The sequence below is a fragment of the Panthera tigris genome, chromosome A3, assembly GCF_018350195.1.
Source record: "Panthera tigris isolate Pti1 chromosome A3, P.tigris_Pti1_mat1.1, whole genome shotgun sequence".
In the NCBI taxonomy this organism is placed as follows: Eukaryota; Metazoa; Chordata; class Mammalia; order Carnivora; family Felidae; genus Panthera; species Panthera tigris.
Genome location: NC_056662.1, coordinates 58,976,276 through 58,996,362, shown reverse-complemented (window position 1 = coordinate 58,996,362; position 20,087 = coordinate 58,976,276). Strand labels below are relative to the sequence as shown.

Below are 20,087 nucleotides of genomic sequence, written 5' to 3'. Positions count from 1 at the left end.
ATTTTGTATTTTTTAGACTTTATATTTGGTCAAAATGTCATCATAATATTTATACAGGCCAATCTCTACTCAACACAGAAATTATACTTTATTTCTTCCTTTTTTGTAGGTTTATATTGTATTACTTAGCAAATTATGAGGACAGGAAAGATAGTATAATAAACTTACTCTTCCTGCCATATCATAGTCAATGACATTTTAAAAAACATTTGTTGGGGGCGCCTGGGTGGCTCAGTCGGTTAGGCGGCCGACTTCGGCTCAGGTCATGATCTCGCGGTCCGTGAGTTCGAGCCCCGCGTTGGGCTCTGTGCTGACTGCTGAGAGCCTGGAGCCTGTTTCAGATTCTGTGTCTCCCTCTCTCTCTGACCCTCCCCGGTTCATGCTCTCTCTCTGTCTCAAAAATAAATAAACATTAAAAAAATTAAAAAAAAAAATTTGTTGAATGCCGATTCTGCGTAGGCATTATTCTAGGAGATATCTCATTTAATCCCTAAACAAAAATTTGCAAAGTCTCTCAAATGGGGTCTTAGGACCACTTCACACTCTTTTTTTCCCTATAATTTTTTTCTAGTTTTATTGAAAAATAATTGACATACATTACTGTATAAGTTTAAGGCATACAATGGTTTGATTTACATATGCTGTGAAATGATTACCATAATAGGTTCAGCTAACATCCATCTTCTCATAAATACAACAAAAAGAAAGAAGAAAAGAAAAAAGGAAAGAAAAAATTCTCCTTAAGGTAAGAAAGATCATATATCTTTTGCTATTAATTTTTTGGCTTATTTTTTTAAAATTCCACATATAAGTGACATTGTTTAAAAAAATTTTTTTTAATGTTTATTTATTTTTGAGAGAGACAAGGCATGAACAGGGGAGGGGCAGAGAGCGAGGGAGACACAGAATCTGAAGCAGGCTCCAGGCTCTGAGCTGCCAGCACAGAGCCTGATGTGGGCTTGAACTCATGAACCGCGAGAACATGACCTGAGCTGACTTAACCGACTGAGCCACCCAGGTGCCCCTAAGTGACATATGCTTAAAGAGAACCTCCAAGATTGAGTGTTTCAGGCCCCATAAAACATACTTGCTCCCAAATAAAAGTTTATCAGAGGATTCTCACTCCTAATTTTCTGTCTCTACCACCTCATCTCCACCGCACCCTGCCTCACTGCTAGTTAGCCATTTCATTAATTTCTGATTTCCTCTGTGATTTTTGCAAAATTAAGCAAATATGAATATACACACATATGTATTCTTATTTAACCTTTTATTTTACACCAAAGGCGGCATGCTTGTGTTCATTATTCTTATGCAAACAAAAATTCTTTAAGTTGTCAAATATATCATTTTCATTTGATTTTCTGGATTTTTAGTAATAGTCATCAAAGACTTTTTCCATTTTTGTGTTATAAAGAAATTGTCAATATTTTCTTCTAGTACTTTTAGTTTTCAATTTTTAATCTGATATAAACCATAAAGTACATATCCAATTTTATCTATTTTCAAGTGGCTGTCTGATTGTCCTAACACCATTTATTAAAAAGTCCACCCCTTCCCCCAGTGATTGAGATGCCATCTTAAGCATACACTAACGTTTGTATGTACTTGGCTCTATTTCTAGATAAATTCTGAACTTGATGTTCCATTGACCTACTTGCCTATTCATGCACCAATAGCACATTATTTTAATATCTGATAGGGGCTAGCTGTCCCCTCAGTCTACCATTCTTGCTGTTTATTTCATCATAAAAACTTTTGAGAATCAACCTGTCTAGCCTGAGAAAATAATTGGTTTTTAAAATTAAGATTGTGTTAAATTTTACACATGAACTTGGAGAAAATGGACATCTCTGTATAGCAATGGTTTTGCATATTAGCAACACCTGAGTATCTTGAAGAAAATACCAGTTCCTGGTTTCTTCTCCAGGAATTTAATTTGACTGGGGATGGACCCCCGAATAGCTGCAATGTTTGAAGACTCCCAGGTGGTTCTAATGAACAGCCAAAGTTGGGAGTCATACGCCTAGTCCACAGGTATGTGGATACACATTATTTGTGTCTGTTTGGTTGCCGAGAGGCAGCAAGTTAGTCCAGGTGTCCCAAAAGGGCTATTGCTTTCTTAACTCAAATTGTGAGTGCTGTGTAGGCAGAACTCTGGAGCCCAGCACCTGCATTTTACAGTAAGATTCTGCTGATATCGGGTTAAGCACTTTTGCAAATTTGTACCACACTTAACCAGGTGAAATGACCTTCACCTCTCTGTTTTTGTCTCTTGTGATCACTGCTCTATCCACAGAGCCTAGAATAGTTCCTGGTACATAGCAGGCTCTCGATAAATACATGCCATATGAATTAATTGCATATTCCCGCGCTGAAATGACAGCCAGTGAATATCGGACGACCCTGCACCATTTTTAATTCTAACATCGGATCACTGAAACACATTTATATTTCTGACTGAAAGAGCCATGACCTCTTTTATAATGACTGGGTCTGCGGCAAGATATAGCGCATACTTCGACTTAACCTCCTCCATCCACCCCCAACTCTCCAAAGATGAAAACCTGCCCTAATAAGGTAGCACCGAAACCTGGTTCCGGGTCACGTGAAGCGAGTGGCACCGGCAGACAGAAGACCCTCCCTCGCTCCTGCGCACAGCTTCTGCGCCGGTTTCTTGAGGAGCGTACGCAGGCTCAGAGGCCTCGCTTACACCCTGGCTCCGCCCAGCTCACTCCTAGCGGGCGGGACGAAGGGCGGGCGGTGGGGGAAGAGGCTGGGCGGTGGCTGCGCGCGTGCGCCGAAAAGAGCTGAGGGGCAGGCGCACCGTGGCGGACCTGGCTTAAGCGATTTCAGACAAGATGCAGGTAAAGAACCTGGGGGGCCGAGTCCTGGAGACTGCCGCAGTTCGTTTGCCCCGCGTGTCATCGGCGGACCGTCCGGGCTGGGACTGTGGGAAGCGCTTGGGCGCCACCGACGCCGGGGAGGTCACACGAGTCTAGGCCCGGCGCAGGCGCAGTGCGAGAGGGCGGGCGTGGTCCCTCCGAGAAACTGCGGGCTGGGCCTCCACGCTCCCGTAGTTGTAACCCCTCCAAATCTCAGTCTTTGGGGGCTCTCTCTTCTTGAGGTCAGATCCTGCAAAGCCTGTGAAGGACTCGTCGCATCCCACCTGGCAGGGTTACTTCCTATTTGTTAATTTCCGTAACACCTGAGCGGGGGTGTTATAGGCTCGTTGTGTGGATGTGGAAGCTGAGGCTCGGAGAAGGGAAGGGGCCGACCTGGAGGTCCGGTAACTTGAAACAGTGGCGGAAGCTGTGTTCCTGAAACCACTTAGAGCTGGTTGAGTGGATAGTTACATCCTCTTTCTCCCTAACGTTGGTGTTTAGGTTGAAGTGTGCTCCCTTTCAGATTCCCTGGCTTTCAGAGCTCAGCCCTGGGGTCTCTCTCTTCAGTCTTAAAATAGAGTCAAATTGGCCTCCTTTCCCCCCGTATCTGGAATTTTCTAATGAAATTGGCCTAAAACTTAAAGTGAAAGAAAATGAAGCCGCCTAGCATCAGTCTCTCCTGATTCTACTCCTGATTGTATTGCAGTCACTCAGAACTTTGAGATACTCCGTATCTCTGCTCTTGGGCCGTTTGCACATGCTGGTCCCTCTGCCTGGAAAGTAATTTCTTACTTGCCTATCCTGTGGAATGCAGACCTCTTGCAACTTTCTAGGTCAGCAGCCTGTTGATCATTGCACTTGCCACAATGTGTAATATCTATATATCTATATTTATTTGTTTATTGCCTTCCTCTTTCTCTCAACTGTAAAATAGGTGACACCATGCTTCCCTACTATGTATTACAATAATTTACATATAGTGGGTACTTAATATCTGTTGAATGAATCACTCCAAGTCAGTAATTAAATTACTGAAAAACCATCTCAGCCTTGGTACAACATTGATACTGATCTGTGCATCATATCCTGATATTTACCCAAGACTAATTCCTGGGTGTGTATGTTTAGGGGGGTGCAGAGTGAAGGTGCAGTGAAGGACAGGAAAAAGAACAGGGGGTGTGGGTCATGTGACACTTTCTCAGAAACAGGTCACAGTATAATTTGGTTTGAATTCCTCTTCCCTCCACCTTTTGCATTCGACCCTTTCCCCAGTATGACACCCTCCATAGTGGACTTCGCACTCATGGTATCCTTGGTCCACTTGCACTAGGACCCCAATGCAGACACTGAGTGGAATGACATCTTACGCAAAAAGGGCATCTTGCCCTCAAAGGAAAGTTTGAAAGACCTGGAAAAGGAGGCAGAAGAGGAGGAACAGCGAGTCCTTCAGCAGTCAGTTGGTGAGCTTGCTTACATTCATTTTTGTTCTGTCTCTCTCTGGGGTAAGAAACAACTTTCTAGGTCCTAAGTGGTTTGGTGGAAGGATGCTCTGAGCAGGAATTGGGAGCCAGAGATTGGAGTGCTGGAATGGGCACTAACTCTGGGACCTCTGGCGAGTCACAGGCTTTCTCTAACCTTCAACTTCCTGGGCTTTAGAAATGGGACTTCAGAGGCCTCCTTCATTTCCATAATTTCTTGTCTGTGTCAGATGGGCACATGATAAACCTGAAGAAAATACTTGAGTTGTACTTTTTGTCCCATTGATCACAGGGGCTAGTACTTTTGTCTTCTGTTTATACATTAGAGCTAATTTAGAGATGGATTCATTAGAAAGCGTTTATCCAGTGAATGTTTATTAAATGATCATCTGCCAGGTGTAATTCTAAGCACTGGGGCTTTAGTTGTGTGCAGGCCAGACAAAAATCCCTGTCCTCATGGCACTTACATTCTATTGGGAGAGATAGACAATAAGCAATACATAAATAAATATAGGAAAATAAAGCAGGGAAAGGCCTCAAAAGGGTGGGAGGAGGGGTGAGTGTAATTCTAGATAGGGTCAGAAAGAGCCTCAGTAGGAGTGACTTTGAGTAGACCTAAGAGTTGAATCAAGCTACTTAAGTAAGTGAAGAGCATGTTAGAGAATCATCTGGGAAGCCAATATGACTGGGAAAGAGTAGTAAGTTCAGAGAGGCAACTAGGGGTCCAACCATTGAGGACCTTGTATCTTTTAATAAAGGCCTTGGGTTTTATGTCTAGTGGGGTGGGAATCACTAGAGGTCTGAACAGAGGATTGACATGTTGACAGCACCCTCCTGCTGCTGCCTTACTGAGCATGCAAGATGGGCAGAAAGTCAGGAAGTAGACAGTTTAGTATAGAAACTACTGCACTAATTCAGGCAGGAGGTACGATTGGCTTGGACCAGCCTGCATGGTGTTGGTGGAAGTGGTGAGAAGAGGTTGGATCTGGAAATAATTTGAAGGTAGGGCCAATAGGCTTTTCTGGTGGATCCTGTGAGGGGCGTGAGGAAAAGTAAGCGAAAGATGACTGCAGGGTGTTGGGCTTGAGCAGCCTGAGGGATGGAGTGACCACCAACTGAGATGAGGAAGGCTTGGTGAGTAGCAGTTTGGAGCTAGGATCAGGAGCTCTCTTTGGAACACAGTAACATTGAGATTTTTATTAGTCCAGTAGAGATGATAGGTAGGCTGTTGGCCATGTTTTTCTCCAAATCAGAGAAGTATGGGCTGGAGGCATAAAGTCATGAGGTGCAGTCACCAAGGGAGTGGATATAGATAAAAAAAGGAGTCAAATCAGCAGAGGTTCAAAGGAAGGGCAGTCATAGAAAGAAGTAGGACGAGGGAAGGCATCCTGCAAGCCAGAGGAGGACCATCTTTCAAAGAGAAGGCAGTGGGGGGTTGGATTAATGCTGCTCATCCATCAGGAAGTGGAGGTCATTGTTGATCTTGATAAGAGCAATTTGTTTAGTGTTGGAGTTGGGGTTGGAGGATAAAAATCTGATTTGATGTCAAGAAGCAAGAATATGGCAGTAAAAACGAAATAGAGATTTTGTAGCAGTTGGTTAAAAGGAAAGAGAGCTGCCTACCTACCACTCACAAGAGAAGAACCAGAAGTCCTGTAATAATCCCTTTAACTCTAGGGAAGGTGTGCCAGGGAGGACACCCACTGGTATCCCCCGTGTCCTCAGAGACAGGATTGTTAATACTCCAGGTCATGGGTGTGTGTGCTTGAAGAGCAGACCAGGTGAGTTTAGGCAAATACAACTCTCTTGTTTTATAAACTTGGGAAACTTCTCATTCATATCCCTGCAATTGCATGGAGGTAGGAGAGTCAGTTCTGCTGCATATGTCAACATAGGCCTATCTTTTTTAAAACACACTTAAGTTCTTATTTACTAGTGTAATACCTTCAGTATTTTTTATTTTGGTTTTGCCGAGTGAGTTTTGTTGGTGTTGCATGCACATCTTTAGGAGAAAAGAAAAGGAGGAAAAACAAAATGCAAGTTTGTTCATCTTTTAAATATTTTGGTTTTTGCTAACTTAACTACATTCAGTGAAAACATATGAAGATATGACTTTGGAAGAGCTGGAAGAAAATGAAGACGAGTTTAATGAGGAAGATGAACGTGCTATTGAAATGTACAGGTTAGTGCCACCCAGAGGGACTGTTTGTTTTTTTGTGTGGCACTAAAATGTGTGTCTTTTGAAAAGTTAACTTTCTGACCGAGATAACATTTGGAAAGTTTTATATAATTAAATAGTAATTTGCAGATTTCAGTGAACTAGTCTTGGACTTCTGCCATATGGCAAATAAATAAACATGGATCTTTATAAAGGTTGCTGTGTGAAAGGTGTGTGGGATGTGTGGGCTGGATGTGTAAGATGTCTTTCTCCTCCTTCTGCGGTACAGGCAGCAAAGACTGGCTGAGTGGAAAGCAACTCAACTAAAGAATAAATATGGAGAAGTTTTGGAGATCTCAGGAAAGGATTATGTTCAAGAAGTTACTAAAGCCGGTGAGGGCTTGTGGGTAATCTTGCACCTTTACAAACAAGGGTGAGCTGACCTTACGCACTATCCTTAAATGTTAATTTGAATTTATGCCTTGGATATCCCAGGCTTAATCCACATTGGAGGTTTTGTTTGTTTGTTTTTTAAACTAGTATTTTGTTTTTGTTGCTGATTTGCCCAAACCTAATGCCTAATTTTTGTCTTTAGACTTTCAAATTAATATTTGTGACTAATGAGAATGTTTTTTATTACATCATAGCAATGAAGATTGCTTTTATTGAAAAAGAATTCCTTATTTATCCTTCTAGAGAAACTCTGGCATTTCAAAATTGCATGTAGTGAATCATTCTCGTAGATGTCGGGGGTGACCTTTATAATAATTGTTCCAGGCAAGTGACGCAGTGGTGCTCCGCTGTGCCTCACTTCCAGCTGCATTCTCCTACTGTGTACTTGTGTAGAAATTTTTTGAAAAGCAGGAAATACTTTCTGACCTTTTTCACTCCTGAATCTTGAATGTTCTCTCATATAGGTGGGCATAATAATTATCTTTTACATTGAAGCTGTTTTTTTGAGTTACTACTGAGTCAAATTAAATTGCATTTTAGATTTTGAGTTCTTTATTTTCCCTGAACTTATCAGAAAGGTTTTTTAAAAAATGTTTAATCATCTTGACTGGAGTAGCAGAATCATTTGTGAAGCTATTAGGATTTACATAGGGTAGAAGGGTAGTTGAGCTTTGCCCAATATAAATGCAGAATCACAATTGCTTCTATTTCTGTTTTATAGGTTTTCTCGCTCACTGTTGTTTCCCATTTCTACTTTACAGGATTCCCCTCTGTGCCCTCATAAATCAGCACTTCAGTGGACTTGCCAGGAAGTTTCCTGATGTCAAATTTATCAAAGCCATTTCAACAACCTGCATACCTAATTATCCTGATAGGAATCTGCCTACAATATTTGTTTACCTTGAAGGAGATATCAAGGCTCAATTTATTGGACCTCTGGTGTTTGGTGGCATGAACCTGACAATAGATGGTAAGGGCTTCTTTGAGGTGGTCTAGGGCATGTGAGCAATGACCAGTGCATGTTAGAGATGATGAGGGGATGTTTCTGTTGAACAGACATGTGTTAGATGATTTGTGAAAGTCATCTTTGCCCCTGTGTGTTGTCAAAAGGAAAGAAGCACATTTAATCTCTCATTAGATGAGTCACTGGGGGCAGTTACAACTGGGCTCTAATAATTCTATTAAAAGAGGACACAATGGACTTTAAAATATGTATATTTAATACTTATGTCTAATAGGTTTTATTTGCTCCTATAGTTGGGTATGTTTTAAGTTACAGCTAAAGATCTCAGCATTCATTTTTTGTTTAATTCACATGAACATATTACTGGTATTTATACTTTTTTATACTGACATGCATAAAAATGTTTAAGAATATTTTCTCAGTTGGGGGCGCCTGGGTGGCTCAGTCGGTTAAGCGGCCGACTTCGGCTCAGGTCACGATCTCGCGGTCCTTGAGTTCGAGCCCCGCGTCGGGCTCTGTGCTGACAGCTCGGAGCCTGGAGCCTGCTTCAGATTCTGTGTCTCCCTCTCTCTCACCCTCCCCCGTTCATGCTCTGTCTCTCTCTGTCTCAAAAATAAATAAACGTTAAAAAAAAAAAATTAAAAAAAAAAAAAGAATATTTTCTCAGTTGAATGTCTTAGTGGCTTTTAAGTTAAATTAGAAGTTTATTGAATTCTGCCTCTTAACTCCTGAAGGATATATCCTTTTATTCCTGAAGGACATGTCTTTTATTCCTTTCTACCTGTTACACGAGGTGTTGAACTATGTACATACTCATAGCATGAAAGAGAGAACCTGAGGCCCAAGGGTTTCCACCTAAGTCACTCATTGAAATAATGTGTCCACCTGTGCTTTAAAAAAACATTAGGGGTGCCTGGGTGGCAAATTGGGTTAAGCATCTGGCTTTAGCTCAGGTCATGATGATCTCACGTTTCATGGATTCAAGCCCTGCATCGGGCTCCATACTGGCAGTTCAGAGCCTGGAGCCTGCTTTGGATTCTGTGTCTCTCTCTCTGTCCCTCCTCTACTCGTGCTCTCTGTCTCTCTCTCAAAATAAATAAATAACATTAAAAAAAAAAGTAAAAAAATAAAGTAAAAAAATGTTCAAATGTGACTTTACATACTATTTTATGTAACTATTTTATGTAAGATACTTGTGAGTACATACTATTTTATGTACTATTTTATGTAAGATACTTGTAAGATAAGTATAGCATGTGTACATACATACACACATTACATCAGTTATACATTATTCAAATCTTCAAAGGCATACAGCATTTCTAAATATTTCTAAACTATATGTTTTCATCTTATTCTTTTTTTTTTTTTTTTAATGTTTATTCATTTTTTGGAGAGAGAGACAGAGCATGAGTGGAAGAGGGGCAGAGAAACAGGGAGACACAGAATCCGAAGCAGGCTCCAGGTTCTGGCTGTCAGCACAGAGCCAGACTTGGGGCTTGAACCTATGAACCATGAGATCATGACCTGGGCTGAAGTTGGTTGCTCAACTGACTGAGCTGCCCAGGTGCCCCTCTGGTGTTTTGAATCTTACCATGAGGGGACAGAGAAGGGTATACGACAGTAACAGTCTTTATTTGTAGAAATAATTTGAGGATTAGTGCACTTACAATTATTGCGTGGAAGTGAATAATAACATTAATACGTACACCTATACATATATGTATGTATATATGTATAGGTGGATTTAAATATATTCTTGAGTCAAGAATCAGAATTAAGATTTTTTTTTTTAAGAAATTTGTTGAATTTTCATAACATTCAACTGAGGTACCTAGAGTTGTAAACACTGGTGTTAATGATCTCCATGGAGCATTTTAAATTAATATGACTTAAATAAAGTGGTTGTCATATTTTAATGGAGTTATCTAATTGGCAGAGCATCACTTAAACCTGTTTGCTGTTTGCTGTAGTCTCTCATGTAGCCCTTAGTTCTGCTTGGAGTCTTTTCTGCAATGCAAAATGTATCCCTTGATTTCACTTCACGAGGTCTCACATCCTTGTGGAGTTTCGTTGATTACAAGAGAGTGAGGGGCACCTGGGTGGCTCAGTTGTGCGTCTGACTTGATTTTGGCTCAGGTTCTGATCTCATGGTTCACGAGATCAAGCCCTGTGTTGTGCTCTGCACTAACAGTGTGGAGCCTACTTGGGATTCTCTCTCCCTCTCTCTGCTCCTCCCCTGCTTGCATGGACATGTGCTCCCCTCTCTCCCAAAATAAATAAACAAGTGAAATACAGGAACTGAGGTTTTAGTCACTGATTTATTTTCTTGGTACTGCTTTTATTACTTCAGACAAATGTGTAAGTTCTGGGATGTCATCATACATTTATCCTTTGACTCTAGTAGACTGAGATGCCGGCCATGAGGCCTAAGAATTTCCTTTTGTTAACTAAAATTAGACTTAATGATTAGATTGCCAGAAGGACTGTGAAAAGTATTTCCTTTGAATGTTTCATGATGATTTCTTTCCTGGAAAACTGTGCAAGTTGAGAAGCGGTAGTCATTAGAAGACAGGTTTAGTCTTTGGTTTTTAATTACCATGTAGGTTCAAATACAGTAAAACCTTGGATTGCGAGTAAGTTATTCTGCAAGTGTTGTGCAAGATGAGCAAGCATTTCTAATAAATTCTAACTTGGTAAATGAGCAGTGTCTTGCAATATGAGTAGTACATGATGCTGAATGTCACACAATCAAACTGAGCCAGTGGTAGTTTTTTCTTTCTCTCTCTCTCAATCTGAGGGATTGTGGGTGATCATTTCGGATGCTTGCTCTCAGACCACACTGTTTAGCAGAAATCAGTGTTTTTTCAGAACATTGGAAGGTGCCCACAACTGGCACTAGTGTATTTTTTGTCACTTCAAAGCACCAATGAACTGTCCTTTGCTTTTCCATACACGAGTAAGCTTGGGAATGCTTTGTTTCATTCTAGGTCAGGCTGCCTGCAGATATAGACCCTTTCCTCTGCTGCTTTATTACCAGTTACATTAAATACAGTAGATGACAAGAGTTTATTAATAGTGTACTGTAGTCAACATCCATGCCAGCATATATAATGGCTCCCATGCAGAGAGTCCATTGAGCCAATAGATAGCAGTGATTCCATTAGTGATAGTGAAAGTCGTCCTATACAATAACCCTCCTCTCTTGTCTCCTTCACATCAGCCACGAAGGTTTTGAAAGGTTAAGTGCAGGTTAATTTGTTTATTTTTCTTTATATTTTGTATTTTATTATTTTATATTACATTACAGTAATGTAATCATTTTTATATGAGTGTTTTTGGGTTGTGGAATGAATCATCTGAGTTTCCATTATTTCTTATGGGGAAATTAACTTTGATATATGAGTGATTTGGATTACAAGCATGTTTCTGCAATGAATTATGCTTGCAAACCAAGGTTTTACTGTATATGTAATATCTCATTTGATCTCATCTTCTGAAAAAGCATTTGAAAGTATTTTGTTTTCCTCCTTAAGGGTCTAATTTTTTTTTCTTCTAGGCACCTTATAATTGTAGCACTAAAATTGTCATCAAATGTTGATGATCATAGTTTCTGCTTAGAAAAAAACTGGCTTGATGGGCTTGAGGACGAGGGTCTTGTGCTGACTGTCTTAGGTGATTTGGCTTTTCTTTGTCACGTAGAGTTGGAGTGGAAACTGTCAGAATCTGGAGCAATCAAGACAGATCTGGAGGAAAACCCTAAGAAACCAATTGAAGACACTTTGCTATCCTCGGTGCGGTGCTCTATCCCCACAAGAAGGAACAGTGATTCTGAGGATGACTAAGACTATGGCCTCGGTAATGTGCCAAACTTCCTTGATGTGACAAATCATCTGGATTTTTTGAAAAAGGTTAAAGTAGAAATGTCTTTGGCTTTTAGCCTTTTATAATTACGTTTCAAATCTCATAGATCTCAGAAATCATTACTGGGAATCCTATTACATTTCTTGGAACTCCCTTTTTAAATTAATAACATTTCCTTAAAAAAATAAAAATAAAAACCAGCTGCTGGTATGACAGACGTCTATGTTTTCCTCACTTGTATTTTAAGCTATAAAACTGTCTATTCACTATTTGTCCACATTTAACTATATAAGAGGAAATGTGGAGTGTCTTTTAATAATGTGAGGAGGTTTTACAGTGGAAAATTGCAAACTAAGTTTTGTAGTCACATCATTTATTTTTATTTTATAAGGCTAGCAATAGAATTATTAAAGGAATGATTGATAGGAAAAATCCTAGTATTTGCCCTATTTGGAAGAAATAGGCAATAATTTTTATAAAACATTGTCCTATGAAAGCAATAACTAAATGATTCCAGTTTATTGCCATTTTTGCTTAAATGTTTTTTTCTAGTTAAAATAATTTTTGTCTCAGACTGTTGAGATGTCAGCTAATCCCAATTACTGTAAAAGTCCACCTTAAATTCTTTTTTGTAAACAGATAATAAACACATAAAATGATAAACTGTATCTCAGTCAGTAAAAAAAAAATGGCAAGGTGTTTTCTGAACTAGAATCTTAGCATTTAACACTTGTCAAATTGACATTAACAGAAAAATTAGGGGTAATATTTTTCTCTAATATTTGTGTTGAATGATGTAGTACTCAATGTGGGTTTGAATAGTAAAAATATGAATTACAGAGGGCCTGGAGTTCCTTCAGATTATATTGCAAAATTTATTTTTGCTATAATTCAAAGAGTAACAAACAGCTGTGACCCATTTTGATCTGTCAGAAGTGTCCGTGTTAGTGAATATTTATTTTTCTACACACATAAGAGCCAGTGCGGCTTTTAAAAATGTGTTCTATGTAACAATTTACTTTGAATGATTTTTCATGAAATTTTAATTGCAGGGTTGATATAAGCGTGGTCAGTTCTATCACTCACATGCCAGTTCCATGGGTTTTGTGGGAGAGCTGCCTTCTTGGATTTTCTATTGTTAGCTGACATTAAAATGAAATGCTGTGGGAAGAATAAAGGTGAAAAGCTTGAGTGCTGCATTTGCCTGAGCACTGCAACGCTCACAACTCTTGAGAGAACAGTGCTTGAGCATGGTGGGGGTAATACCTACTGTGATGGAAAATAGCAGGCTTTATTCCACTTTGGAGCCCATGCAGGATGTATTTCTAGATACTCACTATGCCACTTTGATCTGTGGAAGTGTGAAAACTGCTTCATCATCTTGCCTCCATGCCCGGCTAATGCTCTTAGTGGGAGCTCAAGGAGAGCTCAGGTGCCTCTGGACTTGGCTGATGAGTGCTGTCTGGCCACATGGCACCCAGGCCCCAGGCAGCTACTTAGTCATGCTGACTGAACTTGATTTAAACAGAGAAACATCTCTCTCCTAACATGAGTGTTGTGATTTAGAACATGACCTGCAAATTTCTACAGGTTAGTTAATTTGGGGAGACTTTGCCATAATATTTACCACTAATTTTCTGTTTCATGTGAGGCATTTGTGATATGACAGAGGGGATACAATTGGATGCTTAAGCATTGAGTTCATCTAATTCCACACAGGGAAAGCAAACAAGAAGGCTACCTAGAGGCTGTCTTTCAGTGTTCAGAGGAAGGGATTTTGGGGAAGGGTGTTAAGCAAGTGCTAGGTAGCCCTTTATTCAGCGGTAAGAAATGGCTCTGGAAAGTTGGGATGATAATTGGGAGAAGTGAAATGGAGTTAAGACTATATAATCAAATCAAATTGATTCTTCCTTATTTTCCTCATCTCTAGAGGAAGAAGAGGATGTGAATGAATTGTATATGCTTATCTCATTGCAAACCTAAATTTATATCCTCACTCCCCAAGGTTGCAGACCATTGTTTTGGCACATACCTGACACAGAGCTTCCAGGGTGGGTGGCTCAGAAGTACTTCAGAAAAGTTGTGCTAGAGGTTGCCTGGGTGGCTCAGTTGGTTATGACTTCGGCTCAGGTCATGATCTCACAGTTCATGAGTTGGAGTCCTGCATCGGGTGAGCTCAAGCCCTGTTTCGGGTGAGCACAAGCCCCACTCCTGGTGAGCCCTGCTCTCTCTCTTTGCCCCTTGTGGGATTCTCTCTCTCTTCACCCTTGTTCACTTGCACCCTCTCTCTCTCTTAATTCAAAAAAACAAAACAAAACCAAAACCCTAGACATGAAAGGCACTTTTTGAGAGTTATGAAAGGAATGATAAGAAGAGTGTCCTCTGTCATCAATGCCTAAATTGTTTTTGTCATTTATTACCTCCAGCTTTAAATTCAGTTTTCTTATGTAATGAGACCAGAAGTGACAAGTGTGAATAATCTCTCTATATATTTTATATAAATATAAACATAACAGCATTTTTTATACTGTTTACATTCCCATAGCAGGTGGTCCAGGCTTTCTGCCTTCTGCATGCCCCCTCCCACCACAATTCAGTGACCTCCACAGGAGACCTTGTCATTTGCATGCTACAAGGAATCCCCTTGGTTTCTAGTCTTAACCATCCCATACTTGCGCAGTGTCCTGTCTTCTCTATCTGTTCCGTTCAGTCTCAAGTGAAGATGTGTCTAGTCTCCAAGTTTAAACCCTCCCTTTGTGCTTTTGACTGTATTCTCTCCCACATTCTTTAAGGACTTGTTCCAGCAGTAAATTACCATCTTGATTTCAGTCTCTCCCTTGATGTGGAGCCTCACACAGTGAAAATGTTCAGGTTCTGTGGCAGAGACTGCTATTTGCCTATCAAGTATCCAGGAATCTCCAGTTCTACTCCAGCAGCAATGGGACCAGCCAAAAGATTAAACTTCCAGTCTCCTTGGAGCCATGGATTGCCAGGTGGGGAAGTTGGCTGGACAAGCCTCTTCAGAGGGACAGATGACTGGCATGTGCCCTTTTGGGACTTAACCCCTTACTTTCTGACAGGAGTGTAGATGTGGTTGAAGACTACTTGGGCTATAGGGCATCTTTATAGAGGAAAAGCTGTAAGGATAATATTCCTGATGACCTTGTGGAACCAGTATAATCCAGCTCTTGACTGCCTTCTCTGGACTTCGGTTACTGGGAAAGAAGTAACTTCCATCTTGGTCTCTCTTAGGAGCAGCTGACACATTTCCTGATAATGTCACCTGGCCATCGCCAAAGAAAACCTCAACCATTCTAGCTTTCTACTCACCACTTTCACCTTGCTTGATAAAACAGAAGAACAATCTAGATGCTCTACCTCTACTTTATCACTGTTGCCTTTCAGTGATGTCATGAATTAGACTTTAGGGACTTTGCATTTCCAGTGTGTGAAGGAGTAGATACTCTGAATAACTCACCTGATAATAACTCAAAATGTTGGATAATTTTTTTTAATGTTCTTAAATTGTTGCTGAACTGGCAAGAAAGGAAAGCATTCTCAGAGGTCAAAAGCAGTTTGAATTCTCATGTTACATGATGTCTAAAAACTTCTCAAAGCAAGTTCTTAAAGTCATCTTAAGCTGGTAATGCCCCTGAGCTCATGGCTAAAGCAACTGCATATCCATGCTGTAAGAACACAGCTTTAATGTAGTCCTCAGACACTCTTTATAGATAAAGCTCCAAAGGAACGTGAGCTCATAGTCCTAAATCACAAACCCACAAAATCCCGGGATGCCTCAAATAAGGTATCCTGAATGAGAGCCAGTGGAAAACAGATAGTACAGTCAGACCTGCAAAAACTTAGGATAGTGGAATTTTCAGATATAAGATAGAAAATGAATATATTTAATATGTGTTTTATATTAATAAGAGTAAAGAATAAGAATTCTTTATATAAAAATAAATCCCTTGTCAACCTATGGAAGAGAGAACAAACCGGAAAGTAGAGCCAAATGATTACCCAGTAGGTAACACACAAAGATAAATAGATAGAAATATAAAAATTAGGAAAGCAATGTGGAGGAGAGACTGAGAAGTTCTAGCATAATCTTAAAAAAGAGTTTTAGAAAGAATTGGAAATTGGTAATATTTGAGAAGATAAAGACATTTTCTAGAACCAATGAAAGACATGAGCCTTCAGATTCAGAAAGCTGTATAAGTCCTAAGCGAGTTACAGACTGTGTGTGTGTGTGTGTGTGTGTGTGTGTGTGTGTGTGTGTGTGTGTGTGTATGTATAAAACTGCAGAATGTTGGATTTGTGCAAGTAGTCAGAAAAGTCATTACCCAAAACAGAGTAATGGTAGGGCTTGCTTACTGACTTCTCAGCAGCAAGGAAAGCCAGAAAGATGGCCAATATCAGTGGTTGAAGAAAAACAAAAACTACTAACCAAGAATCAATACCCAGTGAATCTATATTTTTGGAAGTGAGGATTAATAGACATTTCCAACAGAATGAGTAGTTTTGTCATCAGTAGACTCTCAGTTTAGATGAGTGGTGCAGAAGGACCACCATCTGTTGAAAGGTCTGAAGTTCAAGAAAGGATCGTGACCAAAAAAATATGGGTAAATCTGAATGAACATTGACTTACAACAGTACAAATAATGCCTTATTTGTGATATTAAAAGCAAGATGGATCTAAAAAACAAGACAAAATAGGGTACCTGTTGAAGGCTTAATTGGAGTTCACATGTTCTTAGACCCTTAAAAAGTAGGTTTAGGAGGTTGGCAAAGATACACATGTAAGAAATATTTCATTCAAGGTAACAGTAAAAGAAAATGAGTGTGTAACTTTTAAAGTAGTGGGGGCATGGAGGGTGGGAACCTCTTAATTTAAAAGAAGACCAAAAACAAAACAAAACAAAAAACCAAAAGGCAAAACCATAGGAAGTCCAAAATGCTGGAAACCTAACACAGTAATCACAATAAATATAAATGAACAATAATAGTCTTATCCAGAAGTCATGCTTGTAGGTACTTACCCAACTGATGTGAAACATATGCATACAGAGACCTGCACACAAATGTTGCTACCAGCTAATTTATAATCACCAAAACAACCCAAAATGTCTATCGATAGATGAATGGATAAACCAACTGTGCTATGTTGACAGAATGGAATGTTCAGCATTACAAAGAAATGAGCTATCAAGCCACAGAAAACATGGATGCTAACTGAATTAAACCACTCTGAAAAAGCTGTATACTATATTATTCCCATTATATGTCATTCTGGAGAAGGTGGAGCTATGGAGAGGCTAAAAAGAGGTTGCCAGAGGATTGAGGGAGGGTGGAAGGGTGAAATAGGTAAAGCACATGGAATTTTTAGGGCAGTGAAACTATTCTGAATGATACAATAATGGTGGAGATAGGACAATATGCCAAAGCTCATAAACCTTATAGTACAGAGAGTGAGTCTTAATGTATTCATATTTAAAAATTTCATTTAGAGAGGAGATCCCTGGATGGAATGCAGGATGTGATAAAATAATCTAACTGTATTACAAATGTGTGAAACCACCTAATAGAAGAGGTTTCAAGGGAAGGGTTCTGATCTAAGTAACCTTGGAAATGAATCTGTAAGGTGAAAGGCAAAAGAATCTGTATAAGCACTGTACTCTAGTTGATAGTTATTTCTCACAGTAGTACGGGTTAATAATTCTGTTAGTGCTAGACTATGTACTAGGTTTGAACAATTAAATGGATATCAGATGGCAAGAGTCAGGTTTCACTGCTAAAGTGTGGGGTTACAGATAGCAAGGAGAGGAGGTTAAAATGATCTATGGCGTAATGGATTAGAGTTGGAGACATTGGTACAAACTGTTTCACTTATATAGATACAGATGATTATATATTTAGATAGTGAACGTACATAGGCTAGTAAACACATTTTTTTCATTGTTCTATCAGCTAAGGTGACCCTAAAAGCAATGACACCCTAGTATCAAAGACCACACCTGACCTGTAGATACTGGCTTCTAATACTGTTCTCCAAAAAAGGAGCTAGGGCTCTAGAGAAATGGCTGATTCTAAAATTGGAGCAGGAAATATACAAGATTAGCCTGAAGCATCTTGTAGCACCAGAAAGGAAAGAAATATTAAAACAAAAACAAAAAACTCACAATGATAATATGTCAAAAGGATGAAGGAGGCAACTAAAAGATCTAGTGGCTAAAGCTGGCACCCTTTGAGCAACAAAATAAATATTATAACCCAAAGTATAATCCATGAGTCCATGCTGATAAATGAGTAGATAAATAATTGGAGAAGAAACCATCTCTCATTCAGAATCCTAAATAATTTATGTAGATACTCTGGACTTAAGAGATTCCACCTTTAAGCGTGGGTTGCATGTAATGATTTCCTTCCAAAGTTTATAATGTGGAAAGGTGGGTGGGAAGAGTAACTTTGCAGTACAGAGACCTGACAAACTGTCTCAGGCAGGTGATCATGGTCAAAGTCAACAGTGGTAAATCATTTATTAGTATGGACCCTGGATATGATGTCATGAAAATAATACTTCATCTCTTTGGTCTTCTTTACAAACATCTGACAAATCCCAATTGAGGAGCATTCTACAAAACAGCTTACCAGAACTCAAAATTGTCAAGGTTATTAAAAACAAGAAAAATGCGAAAAACTGTGACAGCCAAGAGGTGCCTATGGAAACAGGACTATTAGATGTAATGTGTCCTGGATGAGATCCTAGAACAGGAAAAGAATAGTAGCTAAAAACAGAAGAATTCTGAATAAAGTGTAGACTTCATCAATGATTATGCATGATTATCAATATTGATTTGGTAATTGTAACAAATGTACCATACTATTGTAAAATGTAATGGGGAAACTGGGTATGGGGTATATGGTAAATCTGTACTATATTCTTAATTTTTCTGTAAATTTAAAACTGTACCCAAAAAATAAAGTTTATTTTAAAAATATGGTGGCAAAATGGAAATTGTAACCAAGAAAGGTGGTTTTCAGTTCTTGACTGTCATATGTCTGTAATAAAAGGCACAAGTCTTAGTTTGGATCTGTCCAAATGCAGAGCCTGAGCCAAGGACTTGGGTGCAGAGTTTGAGAGGTGATTCCAGGGAGCAGGAGGGAGGGAGCTGAGAGAAGGTGGCAGGGAAGGGAAAAGGCAAGTATAAGGCTGAGAATCAGGTCAGTGCCATAGGTAGACAGTAGGGACTCAATCCCTTTAGGACTTTGAAGAAGCACAGTCTATCCACTGATAAAAGCCTGAGTTATTTATTTACCAGTCCTGCCCTCCAACCCTTGAAGGGTGCTTCCAGAGGAGTTAACTCCCCTGCACTTCTGAGCTATGCCTGCACAAAGACTGAGCAAATGTCTGTGCCTGGGAGAAAAACCTGGGCAGATACAGTGTGGCCTTTTAGGTGGGATGCTGGTGGTACAAGGTGAGTCTGAACTTGCATGGAAATTAGTCCTATTTTATATATTTGAAAGAACTTTCTTAGACATTCAAAAATAAATTCTTGTTGGATATCACTGCTGCATACATAAGAAGGGAAATGGAAGCAAAACACATTGGTTAAGACATTCCTAAAATGGGCTCCTAAGAGTGCAACTCGGACACCATGTTCTGCTAGGTTTGATGCTGGCACTTCTTGATCCAGCCAGAAGGTGGCGAGCAGTAACAGTGTTGTTCCCCAGGCCAACAGCGACTGCAAGATGCACCCTGACCTCAGGGATGTTAAAATGAGGGGAAACGTGTTTAGCATTGGTCAAATGAGGTATCTCACAGTGGCTTATTTTAACTTGACCGTTCTAGCTCATTTCTGTTTATTGACGTTTAAAATACTGAAAATACAAGCTTCCTAATAGGAAAAATGCTTGCTACTGTTCCTTACCTACTTATTAAAATGACTACAGTTTTGTTTTTAAATTAAAAAAACAATACTGTTGGGGCACCTGGGTGGCTCAATAGGTTAAGTGTTCGACTCTTCTGCTCAGGTCATGATCTCACAGTTCGTGGGTTCAAGCCCTACCTTGGTCTCTTTGCTGACAGCAGGGAGCCTGCTTGGGAATCACTCTCTCCTTCTGTCTCTGCCCCACTTTCTCTCTCTCTCTCAAGATAAATAAACTTAAAAAAACCCAATACTTTTTGTAAGATGGTGATGAAAAATTTTTAAAGATATTTAAAAATGCATATATATTTCATAAAGAGTTGTAGTTAGTAATAATCCTTTGCCTTTTAGCAAATGTTA

General features: G+C 39.6%; 1 protein-coding gene across 4 annotated transcripts; it reads left to right on the top strand.

The window, feature by feature from the left end:
• Positions 1 to 2,719: 2,719 nt before the first annotated feature.
• Positions 2,720 to 18,826, top strand: PDCL3 (phosducin like 3). 4 transcript variants are annotated; one of them, XR_006215653.1, is made up of 8 exons: positions 2,720 to 2,867; positions 4,216 to 4,345; positions 6,455 to 6,545; positions 6,811 to 6,954; positions 7,736 to 7,944; positions 11,641 to 11,796; positions 14,632 to 14,795; positions 15,055 to 18,826. XR_006215653.1 is itself a non-coding variant. In XM_042981168.1 (7 exons), the coding sequence occupies exons 1-6, from the start codon at positions 2,862 to 2,864 to the stop codon at positions 11,781 to 11,783; spliced, it is 723 nt and encodes a 240-aa protein (XP_042837102.1). In that variant the 5' UTR covers positions 2,720 to 2,861; the 3' UTR covers positions 11,784 to 11,796; positions 15,055 to 18,826. The 4 variants fall into 4 exon arrangements, 3 of the variants coding, with proteins under 3 accessions (XP_042837102.1, XP_042837103.1, XP_007097847.1); XM_042981168.1 differs by lacking the exon at positions 14,632 to 14,795; XM_042981169.1 differs by lacking the exons at positions 14,632 to 14,795; positions 15,055 to 18,826 and adding an exon at positions 13,808 to 13,962.
• Positions 18,827 to 20,087: the final 1,261 nt, after the last annotated feature.

Bases quoted from the DNA above. Each gene is read 5' to 3' on its own strand.
- PDCL3 (XM_042981168.1), top strand. The intron at 4,346-6,454 runs GTGAGCTTGCTT...AACTACATTCAG, and splicing joins AGTCCTTCAGCAGTCAGTTG to TGAAAACATATGAAGATATG. The intron at 6,546-6,810 runs GTTAGTGCCACC...TCTGCGGTACAG, and splicing joins CGTGCTATTGAAATGTACAG to GCAGCAAAGACTGGCTGAGT.